We start from the raw sequence: 22,420 nt of genomic DNA, 5'->3' as shown, positions 1-22,420 counted from the left end.
TCAACTAGCTCGCCGGTGCCGCACCTCGCAGCAGAACGTAAAGACTCAAAGCAGTATAAACGAAACTGATATGACCAGTTCTGACGAGGAACAGCATTCCCCACCGTCGCCTCAGGAACGCTCCTCTCACGTCCAGATGGAGACACGGACCAATGTCTCGCCATTCACAAGGCTGCCTTATGATGTAGGCTGCATTACTATCTCTCCACCCTCCCCTCCGATACTAGCTGACGTTTGCCTGTAAGGTAATCAATCTGATTCTGGAGGTGGTTCTCCGCCAATCGAGACCGATAACGTTCGAGGAGAGCTGCTATCCCTGGTGCTTTCCAACACCCCCGCCCCCAGGGCACCAGACAGTCCGGCACTGGTTCAAGCTTGTGCCAAGACCAGGTGAACCTGTCATGATATTCACCACGACTCCAGGGATATTGGTCGCAGTCTCCAAGCACCCACGAAGCATGGCACCACAGATGTGGCAAACATTCTGGGGCGTCAACGTATTCTACTTCTGCGACGAAACCCATCTCCTGAGGTACTTCGCATCGCAGCTCAGGAGAACGCTGCGGTACTATCGACACATCACTGTCGGCAGACATTCCGACAGGTTTAACAGTGTAGACCTGAAAACGAGTGAAAACCGCCAAAATCTCCGGCATGCCGGAGCCTTCTTGGGACTCCTGCCTTGTAACACGCGCTTCACCGTGGAGCTGTTCTGGCCATTCGGAAGCAAGCCGGCGTGCGGTGGCCCACGACCAAGAAGTCGTGCCTTCGAGCTCGTGCGCGTAATCGCATATATACCTGCCGTTTTCACCGTGCGGATTGATACCGTGCCACTCGACGATAGGTTTTCGGTCGTGAACGTGCCGGGGTATGAGGTAGCCGTGGACCTTGGCGTTTGCCAGTATTTCGTGCTGGGCTATGGCGCCCTGCCGCCGGGCCTCGAGCCTTACACGGAGTGTCCGGACCTCCCCAGAGCCGTAGAGGATCCCTGGCTCCTCGATAGGAAGTTGGCTCAGCGGCGGCAGTACCTGGTAGAGAACCCGATAAAGTATCACCATAACTCGGACGAGGAGATCCGAGAAGCCTACCTGGCCAGCGAACTTCAGCCGAGTGATCTTGATATTGAGACATTAGGGTGTGGCTCAGTCACCTGTCTTTCTTGACTTGGATCTGCGTGCTCTACATGGCGTTCTGCATCCAGCCCGGGCCCAGTAGGCCAAGGGCGATTACGACTACTTTACGGCGGAAGGCGTTGATCAGCAAGGAAACCGCACAAGAACGAGATTGACGGAAGAATAAAGAAGGGACGAAAGCACGAAAACGTGGTGTGTTGCCGATATCAGTTTGCAGAGCGACGACGGTGAAAGGAGGAACTTGTACGAACTGGCGTATTGCACCGCGATTCGTTTCGGGTCTATTTTTGGGACTTTTATGGAAATATTGGAAACTGCATGGTTCAATGGGAATCATTTGTATCCCGTATGTAGCCCTAGAATGGGTCGATGCCATGTTATTTGAAGAATTTGTCCGTAAGATCCTCGTGTGAGTGTGCGAGAGAAGTGTCTGTGGGCGCCCGCAGCAGTGAACGAACAGACGGATGAGGCTCGCAATGCTCTTAGTCGTGGTGCTTGTCATGTATCGTAGGAACGAGTTTCCAGAAATGTAGTCTGCCTGGTTGGCAAGGTTGTACTGCTTGCTTGTCTTGTTGATGGAGTTTGACTGCAGCATCGTTGTTGGTGGATTGCTGATGATGAGCACGAAAGAAATTTGTACGAATAGGAACGCAGTGTGTTCGCTGGCGGACGTCGGACAACGAACCTTCTTATATGCTTCAATGGTTCGATCAATGGCGGAATGTGTTTCTCGAATCGGCGGCTGTCGCGGCATTCGAAGCCGTATCTGCAAAGTGGTCCTGTAGGCAGCATGGCGAAGCAGCGACGTCTCACTTTGGGCAGTTGGCGTTCGGATCCAACTGACAGATGCCATCTGTATATCATTCATCATTGAAATATGAACTGCAATCATGAGGTACGAGTGTAGATATCGTAATACACAGAATAAATGTCACGCAAGACTGGGAAGTCGCGAGGCAGGCCAAGCGACCAAGCTGCTCGCAACTCCGCAACGCCTCGCGAAACGGGCTGGTGACCAGAATGTAGAAACCTGGCCAATGTCCAATTCGCCGGACCACACAGCAAACAGCCACGAGCACATAAGTACACCAAAAGCAAACAGGAGTTCCGCTTGGGATCGATCATGACTAAATGTCTGTCTGCATCTTGACGGCGTTACGAAACCGTGGGCGGGATTGCGATGGTCATTGGGGAATATCACACGAGCATGATAGAACCATAGAACGGTTGATGGCCAAAAGTAGACGGGCAGTGCGAGCAGATAGGTGTGTCATGATGCGCAAAATTGAACATGGGAATCCAGCAGATGTGCGACTTGTTGTCTGTCGCCATGGAGCATTACTTGGATATTTGAGGTCGCGTCGTCAAACGAGCGGAACACAAAGAGAACACGATGGTACTGGAAAGTGCAAAGGCTTTCTTCTTCATGACGATGCGCGAAGCACCAGATCAGGATGAAAAAAGAGTTGTGACATCAAAAATTCCACCGAAAACGATCCCGAAGGATAGTTTACGAAGAGAGAACGCCGCGCTGTGCAATGCAGGTTCCTCAACGTGGCCCAGGGAATACTTGATCTCCCAAAGCCCCAGCAAGGTAAGTATGAAGAAGAAAAAGAGAGGAAAGGAAGTTGAAAAGGTCGGAGGGAGGGCAGCAATTTATACCCTTCCAGAGTGGGGCTTGGGGCCTGGCTGATTTCGGAGATGCCTCAGATGGCCAATAAGGTGCCTGAGGTGCCTGGATTCCAGGCAGGTTAGGTGCCTTGCTGCCTGGATTGCTCACTGTGCCCACCCCCACCTGCCTTAATTGAATACAGCACAGCACCAGCTGGAAGCCGCGAGACAATCGCGTCGACCCCACCATAGAAGGGCGCCGGCATTGAATCACATCACTGCAGCTTTGCCATTGCTAGCATTGCGATGCTGCCAGTCGATCCCAGAAGCCGCGGAGATGTCATACTACGACCTTGACGCCATTCTCACGGATGCAGAGGTACTTTCTCTCCATACATTCTCTATCTCAAACTCCCATAAACCACCCAAGCTAACCACGACTCCAGAAAGTGCCCTGCAAATTCGAGCTCGACGTCCCCGACCTGGGCTACCTAGACAACAACCCCTCGCAGGGACTGAAGGCGCAAACGCCCGTGTCGCTGCCGCTATGGCTGGCTGAGCTGCTGGCGCTGTCGAGCCGGACGCAGTCGTCGAACCCGGAGGACTCGGCGCCCTTCCTGACGCTCGAGATGCCCAAGGCCCTGTCCAACGAGGTCGTCTCGGCCCTCAAAGCGGATCCCCGCGCCGTCGCCCTTCGTGACCAGACTCACAACATGTACGGCCTCGCGACTCGCATGCTCGACCTCTTCGAGGAGCCCGAAATGTGCGCCGTCCTGCGCCGCACCTTTGTCACCCGCGCCGCCGAGACCGCCCTCCACGCCCGCAAGGCCGGTGCCACTGACGACGTCGTCCGCGGCGAGGGGTTCCTCAGTGGACTCGAGGAGTGGGAGCGCTCGCTGTTCCGCCGGGCTCATGATGGCAACAAGGCATGCAAGGAGTGGATGGAGGGCGTCAAGAAGTGAGGGAGAAGGGAATAAATACACGATATTCCATCCATAGTGCCCACCAGCACCGCGCAACCCTACTTACGTCGGGCCACGACGTCGGAGGTTGGAACATACTGCTGGAAGCTCACATCCCAATGAGGGACGTACTGCAAGACGATGGGTGGAGAGTCCTGCCAGTTGGTTGTCTCTGCTATACCCGATATGCGATACAGCTCCAGAGAAGTCCTTCATCGGAGACTTTAACTCAATATAGGGAGAAGGCGGAGATAACGAGAACACGACGAATGAGTAATATATCATTAGAACGCCCAGTTGCGGATTTACACAACTCCAGAGACGAGGCTAGAATTGAGGGTATTCTTTCTTTGCCAAACAGGTGTGAACATACAGATTTTGACTTGTCTTCGCATGCCTTTTCAGATGCAACAGGCCGAATTCATTCGCGAGAAAGCCGTACTATCCAGTCTTGCCTGTCGATGACCTCCTGGGGATCTATGGGGATAGATGGACTATATCATTGCCCACTTGGCTTCACAATACCTCCTGAGCCGGTGGGTGTTGTGCTTGTTACGTGGTTCATATGCACTGCCGCCAGCTGGCTATCCCGCCAGCAGCCAACCATGCTGTTACTACACGTAGGTAACTATACTATTGGCGGCCAGATCTTGTGACTGATCATCCCACTTCTAATTCGACGATGTAGCGTGCATACCTACAGCAAGACCCTTCGTCTGGTTTTCGGCTTGTACTTGGACCACGACTGTGTCGAGGCTATCGGCATCGGCACCCCCTCGTCATGGCCGGAAACGGACACGGAGAAGTTTATGGCGATGCCGGATGCCAGACGGCGACTCACCAAGCAATGCAGCGGTTGACGGTCCAAACTCTTCGAGAAGATCGTGGTAGGCACCAATATCTGTGGACCACAACCAAAGCACGGGCTTTCAAGTCTCGTGTGTCCTATCATAATAATTCAAAGGTCCGGGCCTGGATTTGTAGAGCTACTACACACGCACCAAACCGTCGTTGGCGGCCTTGTCCAAGTTGTCTCAAAACTTCCATCATGGCTGAACCCATAGAGGACTCATGCGGCAAAAGCTTCGACCCAAGTGGGGAAGAAGCTCTATGTGACCGGATCGAGCGAAATTGATTCCATGTTTGACATCCTGGACTAAGTTGTGTTCATATGGTATTTAAGAGGCAATAATAATCAAATACAGCCAGTGGTTCCGTTGCCAGACATACATTTCATTGCCAGCTATTCCGTGTTGCGCTGCTGGTTATGCCAATGCTAGTCAGCTATGCCGTTGCCGGTTATCCAACTGTTGGTAGAGCGAAAGGGAAAGGAAGGGAAAGGCATAATTGCCAGTACGCTGTAAGTTTTGGAATAGCCTGGACACGGAAAGCCATGAGTAACATTCAGGCCAAGTTTATTCAACTGTTACGCCCCTTGGGTGTGCTTTCGGAGATATGCCATTGCTTGTCACCAATTAAAAAGGCCAACCCCACCGGGCCAATCGTTTTTTACGGGCTCGCTCTACTGTACTCTCTCGTTGCATTGTATCCTGGATTAAGTAGATCACTGATAAGATAAGAGCTTTCGTCACTGCAACCGCGATTAGGCACGCTCTCGCGATTGATTCCTCCTTGGACCAGCAGGACCCGAATCGCTCAATCATCCCCAACCATGTCGCACGATCCAGGCAACATCTCCAAGGCCGACGCTGCCGCCTACTCCTCCTCCGACTCGGACGACAGCGCAGTCGATGAGTTCACCGACCTCAATCCGCGGAAGCGCCGCCGCACCGGTCGCAATGCGAAGGACGACGCCGCCTTGGGCATATTCGGCTCCGACAGCGAAGATAACGGTCCCGGGCGCCGCTGGAAGGGCAAGAAGGACCTGCGACACAAGGGCATGTCCTTCGTGTCGGGCGGCAAAGAAAAGCTGGACGAGGAAGACGAAGACGAAGACGAAGACGAAGACGACGAATATGCCGAGCCCGGTCAATTCGGCGTCGGCTCCAAGGGCACTGTGCCCGACGACGACGAAGAAGATGAAGAGGATGAGGACGTTACTATGGGCGGTGTAGGACTGGGATTTCGCCCGTCCGTGCCAACAGAAACCGCCGCGGCTCCGACATCTACCTCGCGCCCATCTTGCGTCAAACCCAAATACGACGGCAGCACGCCCTTGGGCAGAGGATTCGTCCCGTCTTCAGCAACCGAGCCAGTACTGAAGCAAGGCCTGAAAGATGAGCCTGCGATGGCATCGAACGCCCCCAAGCCCAGTGCCTTCACCAAGAGCGGTGGCGGCGGGAAAGCCATGTCCTTTGCAGCCCGCATGATGGCCAAGATGGGCTACGTCGAAGGCAAGGGTCTGGGTGCGGATGGGCAAGGCCGAAACGTCATCATCGAGCCGACACTTCGACCGCAGGGTGCCGGTCTGGGTGCGGTGAAGGAGAAATCCAAACAAGAGAAAGAAGAGGAGAAGCGCCAGAAGCGGATGCGCGGCGAAGAGGTGGTCGACTCTGAAGAGGAGGAAAAGAAGAGAAAGCTCGAAAGGAGGAAGAAGAAGCGCGCTCAAGGCTTGGACAGTGGAACGGCCAGCGGTGCCAGCACCCCACGACGCCCAAAGACCAAATACGTCACCGTCAACGACATGAAGAAGGCCGCCCCGGGCTTGCATATCCCGGATGCCTTTGCCCCGATCCTCGACATGACCGGTCCAGGCCAGAAGATGTTGACGTCAGGCTCTGGGCTTCTGACCCCTACTGCTGGCACAGAAACCGTGGAACAGACTGAGGCGAGGAAATTGGCTGGCAGAGCACAGCGAGATCTTACGGCGTTTGTCGAAGAGTGGAAAACTCTCGAGGAACGGAAGGCTTGGTTGGATATGGAGACGCACCAACGTCAGCAGGAACTCGACGAAACCCAAGCCCAGTTTGGAAAATTCCAGATCTTTGCCTCGGTTCTCGACGAGATCACACAAGCTGCCGCGGATAAAGAATGGGATCCAGTTATCAACGGGCTCAGGAAAGCCGAGGCAGAGGGAATTGCGAATAACGAAGATCTGGCTGGAATCGCAGTCGCAGCAATTCACCCATTCATGCGAGAAGCCGTCCAGGGATGGCAGCCTCTGGAGGACCCCAAGCTCGGGAACTTTGCCACCGACCTTATGGATATCCGTGGCGTACTTGGTCTGAAGTACCAAGCAACGAACGGGAAGGCGGTTGCCAAGTGGGAGCAACTGGAAGTTGATGGCACATATCGGCATCATCAAAAGTCGACGACACCTTACGAAAGTATGATCTACAAGCTATTGTTCCCCAAGCTGGTCACTGCAATCTCACAGCAATGGGAGGTGTACGACCCGGCGTCTTTACTGGCGATCTTTGAGAAGTGGGATGGGCTCTTCCCCGGCTTTGTCCGCTCGCAACTGCTCGAGCAAGTCGTCCGCCGCCTGGACGAGGCAGTCAGCGCTTGGAAGCCCCGAAAGAAACAACATAACCTTCCGCATCTCTGGATATTCCCTTGGCTGCAGCATCTGCCAGTTCATCATTTAGAACCGAAGGGAACCGGTTTGGTGGCAGACATCCGACGCAAATTCCGACAACTCATCGACGTCTGGGAATTTGACCGTGGCGTGGTGCCCGGCCTTAAAGACTGGAAGGATGTTTTCCGGCCGAGCAAGTCCCAGGACCAGTGGAAGCCGCTGGTCATGCATCACATTATCCCGAGTATGGCCAAGTACTTGAGGACCAGCTTCCGGGTGGACCCATCAGACCAAAATCCCTATATACCTATGCTGGAAGGCATTATGAAGTGGACGGAGATCATCGCGCCGTCGATGGTTGCCGAGGTGATTGTCGCAGAGGTCTTCCCCATGTGGCACGATGTACTTTACCAGTGGCTTACAAGCGACGAGGCCGACTACGACGAGATTGCTACGTGGTATCAGTCGTGGCAAGATGACATTCTACCAGACATGGCTGCTCAAGAGAGCATCAAGGCAGAATTCGACAAGGGCACGGCTATGCTGGAGAAGGCGGTTGAGCTTGGGGCCGACGTCCAAGCCAAGCTGCCGCGGCCCGACGGCAAGCAAGCACACCAGCCCCAATCACGCTCCCAGCACAAGCCCCATACCGACACAAGCAAAACCGCCGTGCCGGAAGCTGCTGCAGCTGCAGCGGAGCCGGCGGAGAAGACGTTTCGACAGGAGATCGAGGACTGGTGCAACGAGAACGATCTCCGGTTCATTCCCATGTCCAAGAGCACGGATCGGGGCGAGAAGTACATGCGCATTACGGCCCGCATGGACGGCAAGGGTGGTTTCCTGGCTTACTTCCAAAAGGGTGCAGACGTGCTGGTGGTAGAGCGACGAAAGAAGGACGATATCGTGATGCGGAGAGATCAGCCGGAACAGTGGGAGCATGTCTCGGGCGACTTGCTTGCAGAGGTGGAATAAGGGGGTTGGCGGTGATGTAAAATTTGGACGATTCCAATGGAATATTCGTGGCCTAGGGGGAAGAGAGAGATGCGAGATAGAATGGTATATACGTGTTTATACCCACATAAGCAGACAGGCGTTTTCCAATAGGAGTGTGAAGAACTATTTTGCTATACCGGCAAGACCGGATGCACTGGCACAGAACACATTGGCTAGTGCGGTTCAAGGGAGCTTACAGTAAGACGTTGCGGGCACTAAACGATGGCGGGGTTCCAGCTATTTTTGGTGGCATGCTCTGAGTACTAGCATTGAAGTATTAGGTATGTATGTATCATACCATGTCGAATCGATCGAAGCCCAGGCAGCTCAACAGGCTGAAGTTTAGTATTTGTTGGTCAGCTTTACGGCATGAGAAGCAACGGCATCCATAGAAAGTGCCCAATGTGAGTCCGTCAAGTAAAGATCGCCAGCATCCAAACTTGACGCAGCGCTCGGGATATGGAGCCGACAGGGGTGATGCTGCTTCGAATGCTGTTTAGAGGAGCCCCCAACAGCATGCATGACGAAAGAATGAATGGACCGACAGCCTAGCTCCGAAGCCGAGCACTCCCGACGCGACCAAGATAAAGACAGAGCTTTATCGCAGCTCCCTCCAGCTCCCCCTCCAAAATACTGACGGTTTTCTATTGACAGCATAAACCTTGAGATTCCCTCCTACATCCGAAACGTCCAACCACTACAGCTCAATCCAGCAGACCAATCCGTCCTGCACACTCTTTGCAAACTCTTCAATTGACACAACAAACCATCACAATGCCGATCCGCATGCCCACCACCGCCCTTCGCACCGCCGGCCAAGCTGCTCGCGGAGCTATGGGGGCTCGTCCCGCCAGCGCTGCCGGTGCCCTCACATTCGCCCGCGGCAAGGCGACACTGCCTGACCTTTCCTGTAAGTATAGCAGCATCAATTGATTCCGTCTCGCTGCACCTCAATCAGGTGGACTCATGGTTCCATGTCCAAGACGTCTAAATATATAGTGTGCTAACTCTACTCCCCCCACCATCCCAGACGACTATGGCGCCCTCGAGCCTCACATCAGCGGCAAGATCATGGAGATCCACCACAAGGGCCACCACCAGACCTACGTGACCAACCTCAACAACACGATCGAGTCCCTGGCCGAGGCCAAGGAGAAGGGTGACACCTTCAAGGCCGCCGCCCTGGCGCCCGCCCTCAACTTCAACGGCGGCGGCCACGTCAACCACAGCCTGTTCTGGGAGAACCTGGCCCCCGCCAACAAGGACGGCGGCGGCGAGCCCGAGGGCAACCTGAAGAAGGCCATTGAGCGCGACTTTGGCAGCTTCGACAGCCTCAAGACCCAGATCAACACGGCCCTCGCCGGCATCCAGGGCAGCGGCTGGGCCTGGCTCGCCAAGGACAAGACCGCCGGCACCCTCCAGGTCGTCACCCGCGCCAACCAGGACCCTGTCACCGGCAACTACGCGCCCCTCATGGGCATCGACGCCTGGGAGCACGCCTACTACCTCCAGTACCAGAACAAGAAGGCCGACTACTTCAAGGCCATCTGGAACGTCATCAACTGGAAGAAGGTCGCCGAGCGTCTGGAGAAGGCTTAAGTTGGAGTAATGAACGAAAGAAAGAAAGAAAGGAAGAGGTGACGAAATGTATAGTAGTTTAGTTTGGCGTGTTGGGGAGAGCGAATGAAGCCGTCGAATTTGTCCGTTATGATGCGTCGAGCAGTGTTCCTGCTGTCGATGCCTACTTGCTGAGAGATAGGCAGTCAATGAGATTATGATCAAGCAGTGCTTCCGTCCGCAGCGTCTACATGATGCTATGCGTTCAGTTCTAACGTGAGAACTTTATATGCGTGACATACTCCACCCATCGCTCCTCCTCTCCTCATCTATCCCATGTCCCTTAGGAAAGCGTGGACAAGCCAGTCGGGTCGTATAAGCAGCCGCCGCCATGAACTCTGAGAAGTATCACCAACGCCCATCCCAACTGCTTCTTTCTTTCACAGCTCCGCTCCTTTTGTCGGTTGCCTCTGCTGAGAAGTCCCTAGGCGCCTACGGTCTCGTGTCCTATTTTATACCGCCTGTACCGAGACGGGCTTCTGCTACGTTGTCCGTGGTATACTAAGGAACCATTGTTCATGCGTAATTGGAGTCCTTGGATGAGGACACGCATCATTCATGTTCGGGATGTCCTCCGTCTGCTTTCGGCTAGAAGCTGTGTGATTCATTCGTAGGCTCTGAGAATGGTGCTCATGGACCGAATAACTTTCCTTGCCCTCTGCTGTTTGTTGCCGAGGCTTAATGTCGTGATGGTTCTTACCGAGAATGCCAGTCAGTCGAGTTTGGGTGACGCATTGCAATACTGGAACATGGTGTTGCTCCGTGGAGGCAACTGTGTCTCGCCGGCCAATGACAACTGCGCCGATCCATCAGGCAGCAACATAATATCGACATTTAGTTTTTGATCCCTCGAGACTGAATGTGTTCTGTCTGTCCTTAGTCCTGCAAACTAGAATGACTTTTACGGCTTCAGACAAGGGGCTACCTATTGAGCAGCAAGAATGGCTGGGTTGAAGGCATTTCCGGGCGAGCTGCTCGAGTTCGTCATCGAGCAGCTGGTCATCGTCATTGGTATTCAGAAAGCGGTTCTTCTACGGACTGTGAGCCGAGCCTTCGACGCCGCCATCATGCATGCCATCTGCGTCCGCCAGGTCGTCGACATGGATGACCCTGCTACGCCGCGCCTTGCGGAGCGCATGTGCCCCGCACTCCGGGGATGCATCATTGCCGCCAAGTCGCGCTCCGCGTCTACAACGGCGACAACGGGAACGCCCGCCGGCATCAAGAGCCACATTTCTGTGGTTGCCAGAGTCAACCATGCGTTAGACGGCCTCCTTGGCGATGATGAAGACGAGGAGCTACAGAGACGGCGACACGAATCGATTGCGCAGGCAGTCCTACCACTGAAAGAGGTGAGGGCCGACGAAGTCTTCGGCTCTCCCGACTCCCACGACATGGTCGACCAACTCCTCGTCAAGTGCAGCAGGTACGGGGACACTCCCCTCGACCACGTCCTAGTCGAGAGACAGAACCTTCTGAGCGGCGTCGTCGTTACGGGCAATCTGCCGCTCCTCAAGTTACTGCTTCACCCGCACCCCAATGTACGCCTCCCTGCCAGGGGCTGTCTCCCTTCTCGGTGGGCGGGGGTGAACGGTGTGACGCCGTACTTCCCCAACCTCTTGCCCCTCGCCGCCGCGTGGGGGGCACCTCGAGGTGGTACGCCATCTCTTGGCCTGCGGCGCCCGCATCGACTCCGAGTCGAAAATCTGGCGCACGCGACTCGCCCCCCGCGACCCAGGCAGACTGGCCTGCATCCGGTTGGTATGAAGAGAGGGATCACTTTATGATCATGTACCTCCTGTCCAAATATGGGCCTTCCACCAGCCCACTCTGCGCTGCTGTTCGTCATGGACATGGGCACGTTGCTAGGCTGTTACTCCATCCCGAGCACCGCCTGCCCCTGACCAGCATCGAGTACCTGAGCGCCATGCTGGCCGGCGCCGAGGCCGGGCGGCTCGACCTCATCGAAACCCTGCTGGAGACGATCGGGAAGCGTCTCTCCGACTTTCCCGGCCTCGAGAGCGAGCTGTTATGGGCCGCGGCTCGCCATGGCCACCAACACATCGTCGAAAGGCTGCTAGACTGCGGCGCCGACGTCGACGCCTTGCCAAATAGCTCCCGCCAGTACTACGGCGCCTTGCCCATCGCCGCATCGCGGGGGAACATGTCCATGGTCCGTCTCCTCCTCGCGAGAGGGGCCGCGGTCAACATCGACGGGCCGGACAGACCGGGCCACCTACCCATCCGGGCCGCCGCCTGCTCTGGGCAGGAGGAAGCGGTCCAGCTGCTCCTCGAGCACGGCGCGGACCCCAGGGCCGCCGCCGTGTCTGCCGCCCAAGGTGGCCAGCCACGGGTGCTTCGGGCACTGCTGGCCCGGTTCCCGGACCTGCTTCGTCGCGGGACCGAGGCGTGGGAGACGGGCCAAGAAGCGCTGGCTTGGGCGCTGCAGACCAAGAACCTGACGACCCTGGCTGTGCTGGTGAAAGAGGCTGGGGTTGATCTCGATCTCGAGGACGGTTCCCTGGAGGGGGATCCCCTGGGCGGCTGGCCCAGCTACAGGTCGAAGAGGCGCTCGCTGGGCCGGTGGGTGATTGAACACCTGATATCGCTCGGCGCGCGGACGGTGATGGATGAAGAGGAGGAATTCGACCCCAGTTCCATCCTCGTTAGAGGTGTATACGTCTCCGAGCGTACATGGGAATGGGTTGGCAAGTACTAATAAGACCAAGAGCTCGCTAAACCCATAACCTCGATCCTGCGTACTACTAGATATATGTAGGCTAGGTATCCAGGGTTTCTGTGGCTTCCATGGCCTTTTGGTTGCGCATCTCTGGGGAAGTTATACTTGTTCTAATACTCCTCTGCCAGTGGTAGAGTCAGAAGGATCCCATCTCACCTACCTATTATTATGGAAGACACGGCCGCCGCCGGGACTACGCCCGGTGGTACAAGTGAGCACGAGGTCGGACAGTTCTTCAGCCCACGGCAAGGATTGAGAGCCCGCTTCACGGTCGCTTTCACTTCAAGACGGTGGCACCCATCGTTCACTCAGCAGCTTGAAGACGAGGGCCAGGAGTGTACAGAAAGACCAGTTATCCTAATTTAACTATCGGCAGAAGAAGTGGATCCAAGAAGATGATGCCCTTCTCCAGCGCCTCGTCGATACCGAAAAGAGTTGGTTGGGATTGTATCGTTCCGGAGTTCGGAGAGAGGTCTACGACTACTCGATACTCGTTGGCAATGCAACACACACTGATACACTCTAAATCGGGCACGATAAAAACGACGTTACCAATCACATCGGAAACTGCCAACAACATCAGTTGCCACGAGGATTACAAGCCGTTTATCGCAGTCTGTTTCTATCCGCAACGTAGTACGTGGATGCACGTGCACAGAGACCCAAGTTCTCACGGGTTTCATAGACGAAGTGTTAAGACTTCACACAGTACTGTTATGATTTTTACTTCACTTCAAATTATGTAAAGAGGTAGCAGTCTTCTGCTATTTCCTCCCCCAAATCCGTGGTGCTTTTTCCCTTCCCTCATCAAGGTAGCGCGGCTTTTACGAGCCTCGAGCCAGGGGGTTCACCTTGCTGGATCTTGGCCGCACCATACTTCTCCAGTCGGATGGCCTGGATGGCAATGAAGCCACTGGTATCCTCCGGGCTGAAGCCTTCGAGGGTGTCCATGCTAGCCTGCTCCTCGCTGTAGAGATTGCTCTCCGGCGCAGATCGGGAAAGGACGTGTGCTGCGCCCTTGTAGACCATCATGTTGACCGTGCCGTGGACGTGCTTTTGGCTGAAGATGATGGAGTTTTCTTCACGTGTGTGATTAGTAAAGATTTCACCTGGAGTGTTGGACAGTTTCAAGACTTACCGAGGAGTTCACGCTCGGGGGAAAAGTACATTCCGTTGTAGAGGCATTGGGACCACTCGTTGCCAATCCAGGCCATGATGGACTTGACCTTGGAGTCCAGGGTCATACCCTCAATGTCAATGTGTGCGAGGCGGAGCACGGTCATGGCAGGGGGAGTCGTAGCAGCCCCGGGACTTGAGACCGATGAAGCTGTCAGGTTGTTAGCACAAGAGTAAGAGAGCGAGGACAAGGATACAAACCGAGATTCGACAATGTCTATCCGGCCGACGCCGTTGCGGCCAGCGATGTCGTTGAGAGCCTTGAAGAGCTCGAGCGAGCCAGTGACGGTCTCGCCGCCCTCCACCTCAAGCTTGACGGGAATGCCCTCCCGGAACGTGACGGAGAACTTGGTCGGGACGTCGGGCGCCTCGAGAGGATCGACGGTTCGGGTCCAGACATCCTTGGGCGCGGGCATGTCCGGCTTCTCCAGAATGCCACTTTCGTAGCTGCAGTGTGCCAGGTTGTCTGCTCGGAGGTCAGTAAAGGCTTTTTCAAACATTGTCAGACACATTTTGACTCATCACGTACCATCTTGCGACCAAGGAGCCTTGGGGGTGGACGAGACGGGGATGTTGTTCTCAGCAGCGAAGTTGAGAAGGTCTTGTCGGCCCCTGTTATCATGTCAGAGATTGTTGAGCAGGACGTGATCATCAGGACTCACGCGAAGCGGTTGAAGAAAGTGGGCATTCTCCAAGGAGCGATGACGGAGAGGCTCTGGTAGAGACTGGTCAGTTACCACTCTATTGCGGGAAGGTTTGGCAAGCAGGATCTCCATACCGGATCGCATGCTTTCCAAGCTAGCTCGAATCGGACTTGGCTGCGATTTGTCAGTCTCCCAGACGATTCACCGATGACATTCCGCAAGGACGTACTCATTCTACATGACGTTAGTAAGAGCTTTGCACGTTTTTACGAGGGGAACAACATACGCCCTTGCCTGTGCAACCGTGGCTGAGAATCTTGCAGTTGTATTTGTGGGCAGCTTTGACCTGCGCCCGAGCGATGACTGGGCGGGCAAGACTGGTTCCAAGGAGATATCTAACAGCATTGTCAGTTGGGGGTGGCCAGAGGGAGAGAGCTGGAGACTCACCGATCCTCGTAGATGGCGTTGCCTGTTTGTTCACCAGTGTCAGTCATGGCCACTAAACAACCCGCGCCCACCGCGCGCCTGGACTTAGACGGGACCTATGACGTACATTGGATGCCGCGGAAGATGAGCTCGTCGACGAATTCCTGCTGCAGGTTGTCGATAACCATGCGCTCAGCACCGAGAGCCAGCGCCTTCTTCTCGACTGCTGCGAAATCCTCCTCTTGGCCCAAGTCGGCAAGGAAGCACTAGAGGCGGCTCATGTCAGCATTGGAGTCCGAGATCGGAGCCCGGGCTTGGATAAGATGAGAGGTCACATACGACGACGGTGTAACCCTGAAATAAAGAACACGTTAGCAAGGCGATCCACTGGATACGAGACTTAGCAGAGATATTTACCTCAAGAATTAGCCATTTGAGGATGGTAGAGGTATCAAGACCTGGGGCGGAAGATTAGCACTTTCGGTCCATCGCATGGGGTCCATCGTCCATCGGCCGGCGGGGTAGCTTTGGGGAGGCATACCTCCAGAGTAGGCCCTGGAAGTTCAATGTTAGCCCAGGTTTCCAGTTCGGATGGGTATCGGGAATATCTTACAGGCAGACTCGTTTCTCGGAAGACATGGTTGCGGTTGCGGTTGCGGTTGCGGTTGCTGTTGCTGTTGCTGTTGCTGTTGCGGAAGCCTGAGTCAGGAACTGTGAAGAAAGATAGTGGGGTGTGCGATGTTGGGGTATGACCGTGTCGAGAGAAATAATTACTTGATGGCGGGGTGGGTTTTCTGCCACCATGCGACCTGGGCGGTCAGTGACAGTGACAGTGACAGCTTAAAAGGTGCGCCGAGCCTCTCAATTGCGCCAGCGGCTTGCAACCTAGGGTCCCTGCAGGTACGGATGGTGACCGGATGCACCGAGTCGGAGCTGAGTCTTATAGGGCTGGGTGGGACTGGAATTGTTTGACTCATGTTAGACTAACGTTGGTGCCGGCCTCGGACAAGTTAAACAGATCACTTAGCGTGCTTACAAATATTATTAAAAATTTATTAAAAGCTTTTAATAATCCATTATTTACAATTAGTATATATTTTTTTATTACTTATTTATTTTCCTTTATATTATTATATACGATTTAAATTAATTTAAAATAATGTTTATTTATATATTTATTTTAAAATATATAATATTTATATTTAAAAAATTATTTAAAAATATAAGTAGTAATAATATAAGGTTAACTTTTTAATTATTAAAGGTATTTAATTTTAATATATTAAATATAACGTAGTTTATTACTACGCGACGTATATTATTTAACGACGCACTTTTTTTACTTCTCGACTTTTTTATATAAATTAATTTAATTATAACGCTTAAAATTAATTAAAACTATTCGCTATCCGATTCCTCGCTTAATTTTATATCCTTTTTATATGTTCGCGTATTGTGACTTGTCTCGCCGTAGACACTATAACGCCTTTCACCGGTCGCCCTCCGCTTCGACGAACCCTTATTTTTACTTTTATTAAGCATTAAACGCTTCCTTTTTACTTTTTCGTTTTATAGCTACTAAGATTCCTTAATAATAAAAGCTCTTCTAAACTAAACTCGCGACTTTTTAACTCTTCGGCGTTTAAAAAGTGTTAAATTAGCCTCCTCTAGTATATACATCCTATCGCGTATAAGGGTTATTTTATAGGCTATTTTAATTATACCCTTCGCCATCTAGTCTACCGCATTTAAAATCGGCGTCGGAGAGCTTTTTTAATAGGTAAACACTTTTTTTAATATAAATAGAGTGCTTAATTATTTATTAAGGGTTAAACGGCGTTTAAAGGTTATAGGTACTAGCCGTCCTTAAACGGGATAGGTTAAGTGTAAACGTCCGGAGATACATATTTAACTTATTAATTACCTCGTTAAGGTTATGAGGTACTAAACTAAATACGCTGAATCTAAATTTAATATTAATTTCCGTAAAAACAGTAAAATACGTAGCTTTAAAAGCGATAAAAAACTCTAGCTTAGTAATATAGTTTATAAAAGCCTTAATAAATAACTCGATTTCTTTTAAATAAATACGTTTTAAAGGCGAATAAAATATTATATTAAAAGGTTAAAGTAAGTATAATAAATAAAGAGGTATATTAATAGTAATAATATCGTTATTTTAGTAGTATATCTCGAATTCGGCCGAAATATAGCTCTCGTAGCCGTTAAGAATTAGGAGGCGGTAGCGACCTTTCGTTTACGATTTAATATATTTATCGAAGTGCTTAATCTAGTTTAAACCTATTTTATTATTAATTTAACTATTAAAAATCGGCTTAATTACTTAATCGCCCGGTAAATCGGTTTCGCGAGACTAGTTCGCGAAGTAATATTAGCCTTAAACGATTAAGAACGGCGGAATATATTAGCCCTACGAATTAATATATTTAATCGCCGTTACTTATTCCCGATTACCAGGCTAGACTGACTTCGCTTTTTTACGCTGCTCGGCGCGTATTACGACGAGTATTAACCCGATTATACTTATTATAAAGCCGGTCTCGTCGAAATTCTAAATGTTTTCGTCGACGATCCCGTATTTCGTCTTTATGTTCGCGATTAGCGTAAACTAGGCAGAAATAATTTTAAAATCTTTATAAAAAGCCTTTTAATAATCGTACCGACGATTTATTTTGGTTTTTAAGTCTAGGTTACGGTTAATAAAGCGTTTAATTTAGTATTTACCGACGCGGTCGCCGCCGCGCAACGCGGTAAAAATATTAGCTATATTCTTTATACTAGCGAAATCGGGAGGTATCCTTTAAATATTTAAATTAATTATATATTTACGAAGTATCTCTTTTTTAATTAGATTTATTTTACGTCGTTTCGGTTAGATTTCGCGTTTTAAAGTTCGGCCGTGGATTCGATAACGTAAAATTAATTTGGGTATATTGTAAGTTTTTACTACTATTTTTTAGTTTATTTAATTCGGTCCGTTTCGTGTCGCTTAAATTATTATAATTATTCGCTTTTTAGGATTAATTAGGTATTATAGTTATAGAGGTATTATACGTTAAAGTTTAATTATATTGGAATTAAATTAAAGTGCGTCGCTAAGTAATATGCGTCGCGTAGTGGTAAATTACGTTATTTTATTATTAATTTAATTATTAAAAGTCGGCTTAATTATTTAATCACCCGGTAAATCGATTTCGCGGGACTAATTTACGAAATAATATTAACCTTAAATAATTAAAAATAACGAAATATATTAACCCTACGAATTAATTCATTTAATCGCCGTTACTTATTCCCGATTATTAAACTAAACCGACTTTACTTTTCTACGCCACTTAACGCGTATATAATAATTATTAACTCGATTATATTTATTATAAAGCTAATCTCGTTAAAATTTTAAATATATTTATTAATAATCCCGTATTTCGCCTTTATATTCACGACTAACGTAAACTAAATAAAAATAACTTTAAAATTCTCGTAAAGAACCCTTTAATAATCGTACCGACGATTCATTTTAATCTTTAAGTCCGGGTTACGGTTAATAAAGCATTTAACCTAGTACTTATTAACGCGGTCGCCGCCGCGCGACGCGGTAAAAAAATTAATTATATCTTTTATATTAACGAAATCGGGAGATATTCCTCGAATATCTAAATTAATTATATATTTATAAAATACCTCCTCTTTAATTAAATTTATTTTATATCGTTTCGATCGAATTTCAAGTTTTAAAGTTTAACTATAAATTCGATAATATAAAATTAGTTTAAGTATATTATAAGGTTTTATTACTACTCTTTAACTTATTCAATTCGATCTATTTCGTATCGCTTAAATTACTAAAACTATTTAATTTTCTTAGGATAAATTAAGTATTATAGTTATAAACGTTTTACACGTTAGAGTTTGATTATATTAAAATTAAATTTAAGTACGTCGCTAAGTAATATACGTCGCGTAGTAGTAAACCACGTTATTTAATTTTTAACCATTAAACTTTAATATAAAAATAATAACCTAACTACCTCCCCGAGCTTAACTACTTAAGTTCAACTCCTTTAAAATAGAATTATTTAAGTTTAAATATAACGATATCGATATATTTAACCCGGAATTCGAGGATAAGAAAACATCGGCATAGTTTAATATAGTCGCGACCTAATTTTTATAAATATTTACGCTTTTACTAATCGTATTCGAACGTTTATTAATAATAACCCCGATAGCTTAGCTAAGTAATAAATTTTAAAGCTTTTTTTAACATTATTAAAAAAATTTATTACTATTTAATAGAATAATAAATTTACTATTCTTAACCGTCGAAACTTATAATAAACTAGATTAATATTTACGTTAAATACTTTATATAACCGCTTTATCCTAAACTTATTAAAAACTATATTACGATTTAATAATATAACGATTACTTTTTATAACCTTACTTTGAATAAACACGCTTTTCCTTAATACTTTAATAAGATATTACGATACTCTCGCATAATAAAAACGCTTAACGATAATAATACTAATACATATAATGTTTTAACTTATATCTAATTAAAAATATCCCTCGAAATTAAAAAATATCTCATATTACCTCGATAATATAAAACAATCGCGTAATACTTACAGCGTAGTAATAAAGTTAAATTAAACCTACTCGCTTTAATTAAATAAAAACACTCTAACATTAAATAATCGCGTTATACTTATAATATAAAAAAAACATTAATTAATCGACTAATAAGTTTAAAAGAAAATTATAAAGAAATAATAATAACTCCGATTTCGACAGCGGTAAGCGTAGTCGTAAATATAATACTAAAAAAAGAAGGCTTATAAAAAGAAATACGAAAAAAGATAAGTTTAACGATAAGGAAAAAAAATCTTCTTATTACGTCGAAAAATATAATAATATCACGTTTAATTCATTTTTATTTTACTTTTTCGATTTTAACTTCAATAAAAAGGTTTATACCTATATCGTTTACGGTTAAAATTATGTTTATTTTAAATATTTTACGCTTTTCCCTATTAAGAAATAAACTAAACTTTATCAAAAAATATAATAGTATAAAAAAATACTATCCTCGCCTCCTTTTACTATTAACTGAATTACTTACCACTATTATAGTTATTTTTTTTCCCTCTCGAAATAAACTATTTTACTATATTTATAATTATAGTAAAAGCTATAACTATAAAAAAATCGCCTTAAACACTTTACCCTCGCCTCTTTAAAGCGACTTTAACAGCGACGAGAATAAGTATTTATACGTTATTAAGGAAGCATTTTTAATCGAAACTTCTAATACTTTTATTAATAGTTACACTTACCTTAAAATAAAAGCCCGTGCCTCCCCGGATAGAAACCAGGATTATATTATTTTAATTTTAGCATAGGTTATAATTTAATTAATTAAAGCTTTTTAGCTAAGCTAGATTATACGGTTTAAAATAAAAAGTATCGCTTTAAAAGTGTTAAACAAGCCGATATTGCTTAAAAAGCTCCATTCTCTATTTATTTAAAAAAATTAATTTTATAGGTAAGCTTAAGTTAATTAAGTTAACTAGAGAAGCTTAAGTTAAAAGCGACCTTACACTTAATTTACTTTTCGATAACGATATTTTACACTTATATAATATAATTATTAATTATATAAGTATAAAGATTACTTATTAAAAACTCGTTAACTTTAAAACCACCTTTTAAATTTTATTTAAAGGTAAACCGTATAATCGGTAAATTTCTAATACTTATAAAGTGACTATTAAACCGAAAGAGTTAGCCTATACTTAGGCTAATTATAAACCCCTCTTTAAAGGCCGTAATTTCTATTTTTATTTTAAAATAAACATTATTTATAATACTATTATTAACCTTAAAAACCCTTAGGCTATTATAATAATTAAACCGACGAGTAAGACCGTTACTCTTCTTAAAGGAAAAAGGTTAGGTAATATTAAAAAAAATATAAACACTAGATTCTTTAAGATTACTTAAAAAGCCGGGATAATTACATTTATTACCGTAGCTACTTTAGTTAAAATTACGTAAATACCGGTAAACATATTAAATATTAAAACTTTTACTAGTATTCCCGCTATTATTATTTAAACTATTTTTAATTATAACGTTACTCTTCGCATTAACGCTAAGTTTACTATAACGCTAATTATAACCGTTATTACTTCGAATATAATACTTAATCCGAATATTTATATATTAATTTTATAAATATTATTATTAATATAACTTTAACGAATAATATCCTAGTTACCGATAAAATTTATAATATTATCGTCGACTTTAATAATTATTCCCCGACCGATTTTTACTTAATAAACGTATTACTTATAATGTTACTTAAGCTCGATAAACCGAAGATTACCGAACATTTTTTTATTTTAAGCATTAAAAAGCCTACCGATATCTTTAAATTAAAAACCGAAAAAGGCGTTAACGTTTACACCGAAAAGAAATCTTTTACAAATAAACTTATTAAAGTTATTAAGAAATTTTTTAAACTTTAAAAAGATAATAAACTAATTAACGTCTTTAAAGAAAAATAAATAAAAAAAATTAATTAAAAGATAATAAAACCGTAAACTAAATTACTAATTATACCTTCTTAATAAAAAAGATTAAAAGGTTATTAACGCTACTTATAGCGCTTTTTATAATTAAAGAAAAATAGAATAAGTAAATAAGCCTTTATTATTTATTAATCCTTTATTCGTTATTTAGCGGCAAATTTATAATATACTTAAAAAACGGGTTATAGCGGATCTTCGTGTTCTTAATTTTATCGCTGTTTTTAATTAATACTCGTTACTATTATAAAACGATATTATTTCTAGTTTACGAGGAAAATATTTTATAGTTATCGTCGATATATGGTAGGCACTAACGTGTCAGTTTTATAGTTATAGGAAGCATGCTCTATCAAAGGTAGCCCCAAAGGGTTACTCGTTATTTCTACCTATTATGCTGTGGAGTAATGCCACACTAGTAGCTTGTGGCGCAAGCCTCAAGCCACCCCTGTGTGGCCATAGGCCTCACAATATAACTGTTTTTTTACTGGGTTTTAATATATAAGGACTTTTAAGACCGATTTATTATAATTAATTATCGAAGTTTTAAACCTTTAATAATTATTTTTATAGGTTTTCGAAATAGTCTTATTTACGTATAAAGGTTTATAAATAAACTTTTAACGAAATATTAACACTTTTATCGTACTTTTATTAACGATATTATTATTTTTTCTACAATAGAAAACAAGTATATTTAAAACTTAAAAACGATCTTTACTTTGTTTAATTCTCATGATTTCTCTATATTCCTTACGAAGTTATTATTCGATTATTGTTTTATTAAACTATTCGATTATTACGTTAATAGCTTTAAATTAATTAATAGTAAAGATTATTCCGCTGTTTTTCGAAAGCTCGTATTCTTTAATAATTTAAAGGTTTTTAAATAGTATATCAATGCCGCTAGATTTCTCCGTTATTTTATACTTTATTATGATTAAATTATTAAACCTTTTTAAAAGCGTAAAATTATATTACTTATTAAAAGGCGTAAATAAAGTAAGGTAATTAATAAT

At 46.4% G+C, this 22,420-nt stretch overlaps 6 protein-coding genes across 6 annotated transcripts; 4 read left to right on the top strand and 2 right to left on the bottom strand.

Moving 5' to 3' along the window:
• Positions 1–197: 197 nt before the first annotated feature.
• Positions 198–1,058, bottom strand: PG986_010046 (uncharacterized protein; the record flags this gene model as incomplete). Its single annotated transcript, XM_066846268.1, has 1 exon — positions 198–1,058. One exon carries the CDS (start codon positions 1,056–1,058, stop codon positions 198–200), a length of 861 nt encoding a protein of 286 aa, XP_066698666.1.
• A 2,023-nt stretch (positions 1,059–3,081) lies between these two features.
• On the top strand, positions 3,082–3,706 carry PG986_010045 (DNA replication complex gins protein psf3; the record flags this gene model as incomplete). Its single annotated transcript, XM_066846267.1, has 2 exons — positions 3,082–3,123; positions 3,191–3,706. The coding sequence occupies 2 exons, from the start codon at positions 3,082–3,084 to the stop codon at positions 3,704–3,706; spliced, it is 558 nt and encodes a 185-aa protein (XP_066698665.1).
• Positions 3,707–5,378: 1,672 nt separating this feature from the next.
• PG986_010044 (uncharacterized protein) lies at positions 5,379–8,156 on the top strand (the record flags this gene model as incomplete). Its single annotated transcript, XM_066846266.1, has 1 exon — positions 5,379–8,156. The coding sequence occupies one exon, from the start codon at positions 5,379–5,381 to the stop codon at positions 8,154–8,156; it is 2,778 nt and encodes a 925-aa protein (XP_066698664.1).
• Positions 8,157–8,951: 795 nt separating this feature from the next.
• Positions 8,952–9,776, top strand: PG986_010043 (iron/manganese superoxide dismutase; the record flags this gene model as incomplete). The annotated part of the gene is made up of 2 exons (XM_066846265.1): positions 8,952–9,087; positions 9,208–9,776. 2 exons carry the CDS (start codon positions 8,952–8,954, stop codon positions 9,774–9,776), a joined length of 705 nt encoding a protein of 234 aa, XP_066698663.1.
• A 959-nt stretch (positions 9,777–10,735) lies between these two features.
• On the top strand, positions 10,736–12,513 carry PG986_010042 (ankyrin repeat-containing domain protein; the record flags this gene model as incomplete). The annotated part of the gene is made up of 2 exons (XM_066846264.1): positions 10,736–11,335; positions 11,533–12,513. The coding sequence occupies 2 exons, from the start codon at positions 10,736–10,738 to the stop codon at positions 12,511–12,513; spliced, it is 1,581 nt and encodes a 526-aa protein (XP_066698662.1).
• Positions 12,514–13,341: 828 nt separating this feature from the next.
• Positions 13,342–15,419, bottom strand: PG986_010041 (uncharacterized protein; the record flags this gene model as incomplete). The annotated part of the gene is made up of 11 exons (XM_066846263.1): positions 13,342–13,613; positions 13,673–14,176; positions 14,240–14,322; positions 14,373–14,435; positions 14,560–14,588; positions 14,641–14,749; positions 14,802–14,823; positions 14,908–15,046; positions 15,198–15,238; positions 15,322–15,335; positions 15,394–15,419. 11 exons carry the CDS (start codon positions 15,417–15,419, stop codon positions 13,342–13,344), a joined length of 1,302 nt encoding a protein of 433 aa, XP_066698661.1.
• Positions 15,420–22,420: the final 7,001 nt, after the last annotated feature.

This window comes from Apiospora aurea (assembly GCF_038362705.1).
Source record: "Apiospora aurea strain CBS 24483 chromosome Unknown utg000006l_segment0_segment0, whole genome shotgun sequence".
NCBI lineage: Eukaryota > Fungi > Ascomycota > Sordariomycetes > Amphisphaeriales > Apiosporaceae > Apiospora > Apiospora aurea.
This window is presented reverse-complemented; position numbering and strand designations above follow the sequence as displayed.